The sequence below is a fragment of the Salmo trutta genome, chromosome 3 (assembly GCF_901001165.1).
Source record: "Salmo trutta chromosome 3, fSalTru1.1, whole genome shotgun sequence".
NCBI lineage: Eukaryota > Metazoa > Chordata > Actinopteri > Salmoniformes > Salmonidae > Salmo > Salmo trutta.
Genome location: NC_042959.1, coordinates 26,749,785 through 26,763,464, shown reverse-complemented (window position 1 = coordinate 26,763,464; position 13,680 = coordinate 26,749,785). Strand labels below are relative to the sequence as shown.

At 41.8% G+C, this 13,680-nt stretch overlaps 1 protein-coding gene across 1 annotated transcript in view; it reads left to right on the top strand.

Annotated features, from left to right (window-relative positions):
- Positions 1-6,843: 6,843 nt before the first annotated feature.
- Positions 6,844-13,680, top strand: part of LOC115171320 (ankyrin repeat domain-containing protein 50-like) — a 43,320-nt gene continuing 36,483 nt past the window's right edge. The window contains exons 1-2 of the mRNA XM_029728028.1: positions 6,844-7,599; positions 8,550-9,612. Coding sequence (XP_029583888.1) covers positions 9,110-9,612 — 503 coding nt within the window. The 5' untranslated portion in view covers positions 6,844-7,599; positions 8,550-9,109. The remainder of the gene's footprint in view (positions 7,600-8,549; positions 9,613-13,680) is intronic.

Sequence of the window (13,680 nt, the reverse complement as noted above, 5' to 3'; positions counted from 1 at the left end):
AACTGCATTGTTGGTTAAGGGCTTGTAATTAAGCATTTCACTGTAAGGTGTTGTATTCGACGCATGTGACAAACACACAAAAAAATTACTAAAATGTACATGTAAACACAATTTGATTTGATTTGATTTTGATATACACTTGCGTTCAAAAGTTTGGGGTCACTTAGAAATTTGAGCCTGTAGGAAATTATATTATATTGACTATATTTCCTTTTCATGTTGCAACTCATTTCATGTATGTTTTCATGGAAAACAATGACATTTCTAAATTACATGGATTACATGTAATCTGTAATCCCTGCTGTCTCTGGTATCAAATGGTATCAAGAATATGCATATCCTTGCTTCAGGTCCTAAGCTACAGGCAGTGGGTATGTCATTTTAGGCGAAAATTGAAAAAAGGGTCAGATCCTTAAGAGGACACCCTCTTTTCACCCTCTTTTCTCTTTTAACGAGCAGGAGAAAATGTTTGAATAGGCTTGCAAGCCTGGCATCACAACCCTCATAGACCCCCATTGGTGAGATTTACAAGCCATATGTTCTCTTTCTTCCACCTATGCAGCACAGCCATACGACTGGCTTCCATATATTTCCGGACAGCCTCTTCAGATGGCCCAGAGAACAACATAGATCTGGGATCTCACTTCCTCTGACAATACCAAGCCTGCCTTCCATTTAGTCATGTTATGTTCCATAGCTTTGAGACCTCCCTAGTCCTTGTCCTCCTCTCCCACTCAAAATGGACTGTTCATATAACTGAGGATGATCAGTTCTGCAATAAGTCTAAATAAATAATATTAACACATAAGAGAAGCGTGTTTTACATGGTGAACATTGTTTCGTTCAGTACATAAAATCCAAATGTACATTATTCCGGTGCAAGAAAAACGTCTGAATCCACCCTTTCACTCTAACAAATGGAGATGATTTAACAACATGACATGGCTATCTGGACGTGAAGCGAGCAAACGTGCTCTCGTCCATTTGTCAACAGACTGTTCTTGACTCCAGTGTACAGAGTAGAGGGGTATTGTGCCAGGGACAGATGGGTAGCCTACATTGTGAATGCAGTTCGCATCTGCTGAGATACAATATATTGTCATGAATGCGTGCCATTGTATGTTTGGGCTAAGTGTAGAAAAAAATATGAATGGCCTAAGCCCTACGCCAACAACTACTGTTTATATGCAACAGTGCATTCAGAATATTCAAGATTGCCAGCTGTGTTTCTTTAGCTTTATCGATGACAGAGAACCATAAAAGGCCTGTGAGGGAGATGATAATGTTGGTATTCCCTGAACAGATGGCATTCTTGCCAAACACACAATTTCCAGCTGCACCTGGTAAGACTTCAGACAGAGCCCAGTTTAGGCAGTAATTGCATAGTGGGTAAGGGAAAGGAAATGCCACCCTGTGAATGGCTACCTTAAGAGAGTCTGACAGTGTAATCTCCTCAGCAATACTGAAACCACAGTGAAGTTATGCTGAAACATGGTTAACAAGGGAGAGAAGTATTAGGCATCATGTGTATTTCTGAAAACACCAACAACACTAGTGCAGAGTCTTGGAATCGTAGATGGTAGAATTATGCTATTCATTAAGGTAGTGCTTCACAATAAAAATAAATGTGTTAAAAAACGTTAGTGTACTGTAAGTAATATAAGACAAATCTAGATATCCCTGATGGCATCTCTCCAATCACCATGAAACAGATATCACTGACAGTAGCTCTCCAGTCACCATATACCTGATGGTATCTCTCCAGTCGCCATGATAAAGATATCCCTGATAGTATCTCTCCAGTCACCATAATACAGATATCCTTGAAGGTATCTCTCCAGTAACCATGGTACAGATATCCCTAATGGTATCTCTCCAGTCACCATGATACAGATATCCCCGACGGCATCTCTCCGGTCATCACTGACCTTGAAAGTCACTCAAGCTAATTAGACAAACGCAATAGACTTTAAAACTAATGTCACCTGTCATTTCTTATAATGAAGGTCCTTTACAGCGTCCTTGTTTTTTTTAAAAGGCATTGAAAACTAAGAAATAGGAAAACTAAGAAATAGGCAGCAAAGAAAGAGGCAGCTAAAAGATAGAAAAACTAAGAAGTAGGAAAGTAAAAAAAATAGGCAGCTAAGAAATAGGCAGCTACAAATAGGCAGCTAGAAATAGGAAAGCTAAAAAATAGGAAAACTAAGAAATAGGCAGTTAAGAAATAGGCAGTTAAAAGATAGGAAAACTAAGAAATAGGCAGCTAAGAAATAAGAAAGCTAAAATATAGGCAGTTAAGAAATAGGCAGCTAAGAAATAGGAAAGCTAAAAAAAAATAGGCAGCTAATAAATAGGCAGCTAATAAATAGGCAGCTAAGAAATAGGGCAGCTAAAAAATAGGCAGCTAAGAAATAGGCAGCTAGAAATAGGCAGCTAGAAATAGGCAGCTAAGAAATAGGCAGCTAAATAGGCAGTTTTGCAGTGTGGCAAAACAACAGACATGTCATCTTCAGGCCAGTTGGAGGTCACTGCAAGGGGAAGGAAGTGGGACTGTCCGGACAGAGGAGCAGCTAAGGTATCCACGCACCAATCTACCTCTATCGTCAAATAACGTCTGCAGTTCCAAGAGTTGTAATCACATTAGGAATTATATCTGGGTATGTCTAGGGTACCGATACCCAAATACTTGCCCCAATGTCCTCAGTACTGCTGGTTTTAATTTCTCCTATATCATGAATGGGACAGAAAGTCTACTCTCAATCCCTGAGTAGTGGGAAAGGATGCAAACCAGCAGCGCTGCAGACTGTGTGGCCCAAATGATTAATGTTACATAAATGAACATAATGAATTTCTAATTACTTGTAATACGTTATTAATTACTGGTTAGTTTTTTGAGCAACATAGGTCTCCACCCGCACCTTTTTGGCCTCTATTCAGATCCATTTTACAACTAGACTGTTTTACATATTTTCACCACTACTAAAACGACTTCTAGTCCTTCGTGCAGTACGAGGAACCAGACTGGTGTCACTTACCATGCAAACAATGGTAACATGGTGTGGTGGAGGACCAAGAGTTTATGCTCTTGGTATGATGTCATCACTCCGCACCCAGAGAGAATGCACGAGGACATCACTCCACACCGACACGCCATGTACTTTACTTGTGAACATACGTTGTCTCAAGTGACTCGCTAGCAAAGACGGTGGATAAATGAAGAGTTCACTCAGGCCGTTTTCCTTTTTTTATGGTCAGTTCCGGTCTACGTAAGTGGGTGTCTCCCAAAGACACCAATGCAATAGCAGCTGGGTCTGGTCTGCTTAGATCATTGACTTTTACTGAACCAGAAAAAAACAGCGAGTGGGGTGTCTCACTACCTCTTCCGTCTCTGTCAATAGTGCGCCATGATGAGTCATTACACAACATATTTCGCCTCCAAAGGCGCTCGTATCTCATAGTTTTGATAAGAGGGAAAGTTGGAAATAAAGAGAAGAGTGAAACTTGTAGCCTTGGATGAGCCAGTTACGTAAGCGAAACGCTGAGAGACAAAGCTGTTCTTTTTTCAAAGGAGTCCTTCAGAGATACATAGATACAGACATCTAATACTCTCATGAGTATCCACCGCAGTCTGGGGGCTTATCACAAGTCCTTTGATTCCACCAAGACTTCATCAATTATTTAAGTCTGTATTGTTTTACAATGCTCACGATTCAATGTCCATGTCCTAGATTTCTGAAGATTACATTTTATTGTTTCATGTTTTATATTGTTATTTTAGAATTAATAATTCAGTACTCAAGAGGTTATGAATTTACAATGAGAATTTGGGTATGGAATTTGGGAACAGTGCTGCAATAGAATCTCAATGAAAAGTGGTTTTGATTGTTATGAGGGTGCCTTCACATGTTGACTCATATAACCCTTGTTCTAAATTCAATGATATAGCTTATGTGAATACCATACCTTATGTCTCATAGGGAAATAGTAAGAATGACGGCAGACTGCATAAACTTGTAACAGTTCTTTTAAAACCACACTTCATTAAAAGCACCCATTAAAAGCATTACTTTTAATGCCCCCCTTAAATACTTTAAAATGTATCCTTCTTTGAAGTGCTCACTGATCTGTATGTGGATGGTTAGTGTAGTTTCCATTCTCTTTCTTTGACCAATCAAACCTTGTCAGATCAGTAATTACTCCAAGCACGGGACGAAGAGTGGACGCATTTTGTATACAGTAAACAGGGCGTTTGTATGACAAATATAGCAATGCTTGGAAGTCACAGGATCTTTAGCATCGATAGTGGGAGATGTAGCCTGAAGACACACACAGAGAGAGAGAGAGAGAGAGAGAGAGAGAGAGAGAGAGAGAGAAGACTTCCCCCTTTAGTAATGCATCAATGTTGTGCCAGTTTCCCATCGACAACCAACACACACTCTCACTCCAGGGATATTAATATTTCAGAGAGTAGTTATTGTTAGTTCCAGTCTGCTGGACAACATTGTACAAAGAGTGTCATCTTGGCCCCAGAGCTGTGTGAATCTGTCTTATAAAGTGATTGACAGCGTTATTCTCCAATCCACAACTTCTTTGGAGTAGATGGTAGTTATTTATTTTCGGAGGCCAAAAAACTGCAAGGAACAAAAGCTTATTTTCCATGAGAAAACTAAACCCACTCCAGGTAGACAGATGACAGATGACGTTTACACGATTAGGTGTTGTTATTAATTGCCTGGCTCGGCCTTGGTGTGATTTCTGACATCCCGTCAAACCAATTCACGTCATTTGAGATGAATTCACACAGTAGAAAAGCCCAGCAGCAAAACTAAAAGAAGGTCTATTGTATTGTGTTTCTCTGTCCTGAAGGCAGCAGACTCATTATGGTCCTCAAAACCCAATGATATGTCTTAACCTCAAACACAGTGGCGCTCAATGGCCTTGAAATTGCCAACTGCCCTCATTGTTTGAGGGGTCTTAGTACTCTGTTGAAGCATGACACTTGAGTTTCTCTCAACTTGTTTCTGTAGCCCTGAAGACATTGTGTTATGAAGGATTTTTCTGACTGACAGTGAGAGGAAAGCGTGACATATGAAACATGTTTAGCTCCAATAATGGTCCAACAGCAAGGGAGTATTGTGTCTAACAGCAACATATCAAGCCTTAAGAAGATAAAATATTAGTAAACATACATGCTCGTATCGAAGTATTTTCCATATCTACAATTAGAGAAGATGTTGGGAGTGAGAAGGTCATGTCAGTGTCACCCCAAATATCAATAGTCTCTAAATATGTCACTTTAATGGGATATTGATATTTAGACTATATGATTGCTAATCTATTACAGAAGGTGATTCATGCTTTGAGTCCATGATGCAGCAAGCCAAACAATTACTGCTATGCACAATAATCATGCCCCTAAATTACTTCAATAACTATGCTGTGCTTGTACACACACACACACACACCTTAAAATACATATTTGTTCTTGGAGCATGCTCAAATCAAGGAGCTCAAATTGAGTGATTGCTAATTATTATTCACCTGCTGACCTGCTGCTGGGATTTGTAAAGTACACTAAGTGCTATTGCATGTGAAGAAAAAAAAAGAATATGATGCCCCTTATTGTTCACCAATGTTACATTGTCTTCACTGTGGAATATACTGATTTGCATGTATGCTTGTATACAATACATGTCTGTTTTGGAAAGCATGCTGTAATATTTGAGTGGAATAAGCTTGAAGTGGATAGACTCAAAATGTTGGATGCACATTGCAGTCCCCTGGGCTTTGTTTGCTGTCTGTAGTGTTGAAATAAATGATATATATTACAAATATTTGTTACCCCAGATCTGCAAAACACATCAGCAAATGGCCAATATCTTTTTGTTTTGATTGACATTTTAAAGGTCCCATTCTTTATCCTTAAGTTGCAAGTCAAGAAGGTGCAATATGAAGAGCCAGCAGTAACCCATTAACCTACATTCTCAGGCCCTGAAGATCTGTGTGTTTTAGATACCTATATACCAACAACCTTTTTACAGGGCAGTAGAGCATCTGCCAACATTTCAGCAAAAGTACAAAATGGCAAAGACATGGATACTCTCTCTACACTAATTTCCCCAAATAAATAACCTGCTGCCAACCTAATACACCAAATGTGTTAAACTGTTGATGTCAAATTGAGGCGGAATATATTGGACATATTTACAAACGAGAATCCTCATTATGGCACACAATGACCCCCTGACCTGTGTCTTGTTCTGAAATTAACCAGTTGGTATTTAACTGGCACAGAGAGGGAAAATTACCCAAATTCCGCAGATTGGCTTGAATGCATTGTTGGATACACCTATTGAGCAGTTTGTGCATGGTATAAACAGCAACATGCAGCCTTACCACAGCTTAAGGGAATGAGCTCGTAACACAAAAACTCCAGCTGACATTAGAATCGGGTGCAGTGCACAATAACAACCACTCTCTTCTCACAAGAGTGCCATGCAAATGTTGACTGTATGAAGTGAATAGTACATTGGAGGTGATTGTGTTTTGTTATTTTCGTGTGAACAGCCAGATGAAACATAGATTCATACTTCTCCACTTCTCTGTGGAGACCGTTGCATGGCATACTGTATTAGTGAGAGGTAAATGTAGGAGGAGACAGAGAGGGGAGATGAGTGTGTTCGTGTGTGTGATTACAGGAGAAAGGCTGGGTTCAATATATAGATTTGCTTATCTCTCTCTGTCATGTCCACTGGGGGCAGCTCTATAAGCATACCTTCCCCAGAGGGTAAGGGTCAGACAACACTTTTACAAGAAGGAAAGGTGTTTACTTTGAAATGAAAACACTAATTGATTCTGTGTGATCTGCAGGCACAAGCGACACTGTTTTTAATTACAACATGTTACAACTGCAACACCATTCTTGTCATTCTTTCATCAAATAGTCAGTGATCTTAGGCAGTTAGCCTGATAATTCCTGTATTCTGTTCTGAAAACACCCATGTGATCAACCAGTTGGAAAACAATGTTTTTCACCATAGTGCCTTGAATGATTAACGGTACCTCAATGGTCATCAGTGATTATAAATTGTCTGGAACATTTTTTACTGTCACTTTTTCCTCTATGCAACATTGTCGTAATAACATTAGACCTATATTAGCATTGTTATACATCTATGTAAAGAAAGAAAACAGCTGGTTTTAACGCTAACACTTTTGACTAATTACTGTTGTTCTACAATGCAGAAATTGTGCGATTATTAGGCCGTTATAATGGCGGCTTGGGGAGCCAAAACCCCAATTCCCGTCAGACTTTGCGTCCATCCTGCGTGTGTGCTCTGTATGCAAGGAGGGATGGAATTTTGGAGAGCGTTTGGAGGAAGAGAATGGTTTACTGGCTACGGTGCTGTGTTGGATAGCAGGAACCGCCGCTGCTTAAATAAAGAATAATGCAAAGACGCGGATGGACGAAGTGGAAGATGGGGCTTGGAAATCGATTAAGCAAATCAAATATTGCTTTTAAAGCATAGCATTTGGTTAGACGACAGATGGTTTTACCACGGACACAGAAACCAAAGGAAAAGGGAGATTCAGCAGGAGGTGAGAAGCCGTAGGCTATACGAGACATTTGAAACTGTAACATTGAAAAACGTTATACTCATTTGCTTAAAGTTTTAAAAAGAGTTGCATTGTATTTTACAAGATTAAGGGCAGCATTCAGTTAATTGACCTATTTGCTGTTTATGGGCATGACATTATCTTTACATAGTGTATGTTTTTAGATTGACTAAAGGTGTTCAATTGTATTCTATCTGAAATGGGTGAGGTTTTTTGTCATACAAAAGACGGTGTAGCCTAACCAGTCTGGTCCACGTTTCATCGACACCTATGACAGTTTACCCCTAATAGTGGTTGTGTCTACCTATTCGTAGGGTTTTTTCTTGCCGTTGCGTTTCAGTAATGAGTTAAAAACTACCTCTGTAATTTCTTTCTAAAATGAGCGCTGTAGCAGGCTATAATGGTTACTTGATAAAGTGTGTGCCTACAAAACTGGAGAAAGGTGAATAATAACATTTACCGGACATAATACTTGTGTTTTAAAGTGATATACCTATTACTGTTATGCAGTATAGCGCCCACCTGTATTACAGATCTGAATAGAAACCGACACTTTAAGGTTATTGCTTTTAGTCATTATTGCATTGTGGGATAGGGAACATCGATGTAGTAGGAAGAGAAAGGGGGTCCTCTCATTTTGGAGTTTTTCCCCGTTCAGGACGGATGTGAATTATTTGCGACACAGCCACATAGGAAGGAAGAAGGATCAGAGAGTCGGCTAGAGAAACTGAACGAAACCATGCCCACAATCCAAGTGTGAGGACCATCCGCAATGTCTTGTTAGTTACAGTGTTATAAACAAACTCCCCATTGAGCAAACCAATGCTATGCATTTTCGAAATGAGAGTGAACTGTGTAGTTGTATTGCTAGATAGAAGTTGAACCTGTAATCTGATTTTTTTTTTTTTTTTACACCAAACTGTTTATTCCAGGAAAGTGACCAGGCGCTCAATGTTTATGGAGAGACCAACGCATCTCTGGCAAATGTAATGGAAACAATATCTCTGCTCCAGTTTCTCTTTGAAATGTATCAAGGGAAACAAATAACTGACTCTCAGGGCTAATCAAGCAGTGGTTGAGTTTGAAAGTGGATGTACTCAAAGCACTGTGCCCTGTCATGCACAACACCATGTTAAAGCAACAAACCTGGAATAACACTGAGCATTCAGTCCAGCCAATGAGAAAGCCATGGAAAAAGTTAGTGGAAAATGTACAGTATAAGCCTCAATTGTGACTCTTTTTTTGCCCCATATATTAAGCGACGTCTCAAAAACTGGTTTTCTTGTCCACAACCATTCTGTGTTTTCTCAGAAGGGAGCCTCAGTTTCACTTTGGCTTTATGACAACACTAAGGACAGCTGCAATCAACTTGGAAAGGCACATGTGGAGCCAACAAAATGGATATTCGAATTTACAGTTATCCCACTCTGGGTTGAAAATGTGAGGGCAAGGAAAGCCCTATGAAGAATAGTCGGAATAGCAGTATCTCAAAATGGCCCAAACCAGTTTGCTGCAGGGGAAGCGTTTTTACTGCAGGGACTGGGTCTTCCACAAGATCCAGCACTGCATCCGGGAAAAAACAAATGGCCTGAGTGGTGTGACCACCACTCCCAGCAAGCAGTCCTCTGCCTCCGGTACTGGCGCACCCAACCCCAGCGGCAGTTCTGCAGCAGGCTCTGCGAGGGCCACCACCTGGGGGGTGTTACTGGTGGGAGGGCCTGGGAGTGGGAAGACGGCCCTATGCACAGAGCTGCTGTGGCCCACCTCAGTCCAGGGTGCTCATCGGGGGCTGCAGCAGCAGAGTCTGGCGTTCCATTTTTGCCGTGCGGATGACTCGGACACACTCTGCCTTGGCGGCTTCATCCGAGGCCTGGTGGCCCAGATCTGCCGGAGCGGCCTGGTGCCGGATTACGAGGAGAAGGTGCATGAGCCAGCGGTGCAGAGCGCCCTGCAGCCCGGGGAGTGTGAGAGAAACCCCACTGAGGCTTTCAAGAGGTAAGTGAAACCTGCTACCCCACCCCCTTCCCTCCTCTCCCCTCCTTGCCTTACCCCACCCCTCCCCTTTTCACTGCTCAAACACTTTCCTTAACCCCACCCTCCTCTATCCCCCTACTCATTGATGAAGTGTTTGTGTTGTTGTTTTCCCCTCGTGTGGCATGCTGTGGGACTGTCCCCACTAGCCCTTGGTTAAGGAAAGGTCAGTTATTTTAAGTGGCACCAAAGCTCAGGTGGCCAAAGGGAAGAACATACAGCTTTGAAGTGTTTGACTGATTGCCCTATATCTGAAACAAGTACAATTGGACATACAGGATTAAATAAACCTGTTAGACTGGGGCTTTAAAAGGGGTTTAAACCTGTATTTTTAAAGTAACTGCCATATGTGTATGTTACTTGCGCGACTTGTCTGCAAGACGTATCAGCCAGTCTATACTATTACACAGATGGGATGGGTTAGCCAGTCTATACTATTACACACATGGGATGGGTTAGCCAGTCTATACTATTACACAGATGGGATTGGTCAGCCAGTCTATACTATTACACAGATGGGATGGGTCAGCCAGTCTATACTATTACACACATGGGATGGGTTAGCCAGTCTATACTATTACACAGATGGGATGGGTCAGCCAGTCTATACTATTACACAGATGGGATGGGTCAGCCAGTCTATACTATTACACACATGGGATGGGTCAGCCAGTCTATACTATTACACAGATGGGATGGGTCAGCCAGTCTATACTATTACACACATGGGATGGGTCAGCCAGTCTATACTATTACACAGATGGGATGGGTCAGCCAGTCTATACTATTACACACATGGGATGGGTCAGCCAGTCTATACTATTACACACATGGGATGGGTTAGCCAGTCTATACTATTACACAGATGGGATGGGTCAGCCAGTCTATACTATTACACACATGGGATGGGTCAGCCAGTCTATACTATTACACAGATGGGATGGGTCAGCCAGTCTATACTATTACACAGATGGGATGGGTCAGCCAGTCTATACTATTACACACATGGGATGGGTCAGCCAGTCTATACTATTACACAGATGGGATGGGTCAGCCAGTCTATACTATTACACACATGGGATGGGTTAGCCAGTCTATACTATTACACAGATGGGATGGGTCAGCCAGTCTATACTATTACACACATGGGATGGGTCAGCCAGTCTATACTATTACACACATGGGATGGGTCAGCCAGTCTATACTATTACACACATGGGATGGGTCAGCCAGTCTATACTATTACACAGATTGGATGGGTCAGCCAGTCTATACTATTACACACATGGGATGGGTCAGCCAGTCTATACTATTACACACATGGGATGGGTTAGCCAGTCTATACTATTACACAGATGGGATGGGTCAGCCAGTCTATACTATTACACACATGGGATGGGTCAGCCAGTCTATACTATTACACACATGGGATGGGTTAGCCAGTCTATACTATTACACAGATGGGATGGGTCAGCCAGTCTATACTATTACACACATGGGATGGGTTAGCCAGTCTATACTATTACACAGATGGGATGGGTTAGCCAGTCTATACTATTACACAGATGGGATGGGTCAGCCAGTCTATACTATTACACAGATGGGATTGGTCAGCCAGTCTATACTATTACACAGATGGGATGGGTTAGCCAGTCTATACTATTACACAGATGGGATGGGTCAGCCAGTCTATACTATTACACACATGGGATGGGTCAGCCAGTCTATACTATTACACAGATGGGATTGGTCAGCCAGTCTATACTATTACACACATGGGATGGGTCGGCCAGTCTATACTATTACACACATGGGATGGGTCAGCCAGTCTATACTATTACACACATGGGATGGGTCAGCCAGTCTATACTATTACACACATGGGATGGGTCAGCCAGTCTATACTATTACACACATGGGATGGGTCAGCCAGTCTATACTATTACACAGATGGGATGGGTCAGCCAGTCTATACTATTACACACATGGGATGGGTCAGCCAGTCTATACTATTACACACATGGGATGGGTCAGCCAGTCTATACTATTACACACATGGGATGGGTTAGCCAGTCTATACTATTACACACATGGGATGGGTTAGCCAGTCTATACTATTACACAGATGGGATGGGTCAGCCAGTCTATACTATTACACAGATGGGATGGGTCAGCCAGTCTATACTATTACACACATGGGATGGGTCAGCCAGTCTATACTATTACACACATGGGATGGGTCAGCCAGTCTATACTATTACACAGATGGGATGGGTCAGCCAGTCTATACTATTACACACATGGGATGGGTCAGCCAGTCTATACTATTACACACATGGGATGGGTTAGCCAGTCTATACTATTACACAGATGGGATGGGTCAGCCAGTCTATACTATTACACACATGGGATGGGTCAGCCAGTCTATACTATTACACACATGGGATGGGTCAGCCAGTCTATACTATTACACAGATGGGATGGGTTAGCCAGTCTATACTATTACACACATGGGATGGGTCAGCCAGTCTATACTATTACACAGATGGGATGGGTTAGCCAGTCTATATTATTACACAGATGGGATGGGTTAGCCAGTCTATACTATTACACAGATGGGATGGGTCAGCCAGTCTATACTATTACACAGATGGGATGGGTCAGCCAGTCTATACTATTACACACATGGGATGGGTTAGCCAGTCTATATTATTACACAGATGGGATTGGTCAGCCAGTCTATACTATTACACAGATGGGATGGGTTAGCCAGTCTATACTATTACACACATGGGATGGGTCAGCCAGTCTATACTATTACACACATGGGATGGATTAGCCAGTCTATACTATTACACACATGGGATGGGTCAGCCAGTCTATACTATTACACAGATGGGATGGGTTAGCCAGTCTATATTATTACACAGATGGGATGGGTCAGCCAGTCTATACTATTACACAGATGGGATGGGTCAGCCAGTCTATACTATTACACAGATGGGATGGGTCAGCCAGTCTATACTATTACACACATGGGATGGGTCAGCCAGTCTATACTATTACACACATGGGATGGGTCAGCCAGTCTATACAATTACACAGATGGGATGGGTCAGCCAGTCTATACTATTACACAGATGGGATGGGTCAGCCAGTCTATACTATTACACACATGGGATGGGTCAGCCAGTCTATACTATTACACACATGGGATGGGTCAGCCAGTCTATACTATTACACAGATGGATGGAATGCAGTGTTGAACACACAAGCCTCATGTCTGGCCATCTGGTGATGCTTATTGCACCATCTCTACATCACACACTGGGAAAGTAGGTCAAACGTTCAGCGAGGTAAATAATTTTTAAATGGTCAACAGACTCATTGATTTCCCTTGGGTTTTTACACCTTTCCCAACGGAAGTTGAGGAAGTAGCCCTGTGTCAGTTAGTATAGTAATAAGGCACTATTGATGCCTGGGACTTGACTGTGAACTTTGAGATAGAAGACAGGTTAACATGGGGACATGGACAACCAGTGGACTATACAGAGGTCCATTTCTGGTCGGTGTCAAAGGAATGGAAAGCTTCTCACAGACTGCATTGCCAACTAATCCTGCCCTAAACAAGGGTATTTCTTTACCGCTTGAGGTTTGGTTCAGACAACAGACAGAAATGTTATCCAATGAAGACCACAGCCTTTTGTTTGTGGAATAAATATGAACTCTGAAGAATTTCTTATCACCATCTCAGGTGTAAAAGTGTCGTGGATGCTGTTGTACACAAATAATCTCACGGCCCCTTGGCAATCTGCTAGATGTTGTCAGGTTGCAGAACTTTGGAATGTGGAAGATCTGTAGCCAAGCCAAGATCCTCCGCTTTATTTTTGCGGACTGGCATTTACAATAGGCAAAGCAAGTAATGGAGGAATATAAAAAAGTGTATTATTCTTTCAAAATGATGGTTCCCCTAATTGACTTTAGGGACATAATTTCACAGTGGGTGGAAAACTCATCTCAGGTGAACGTGTT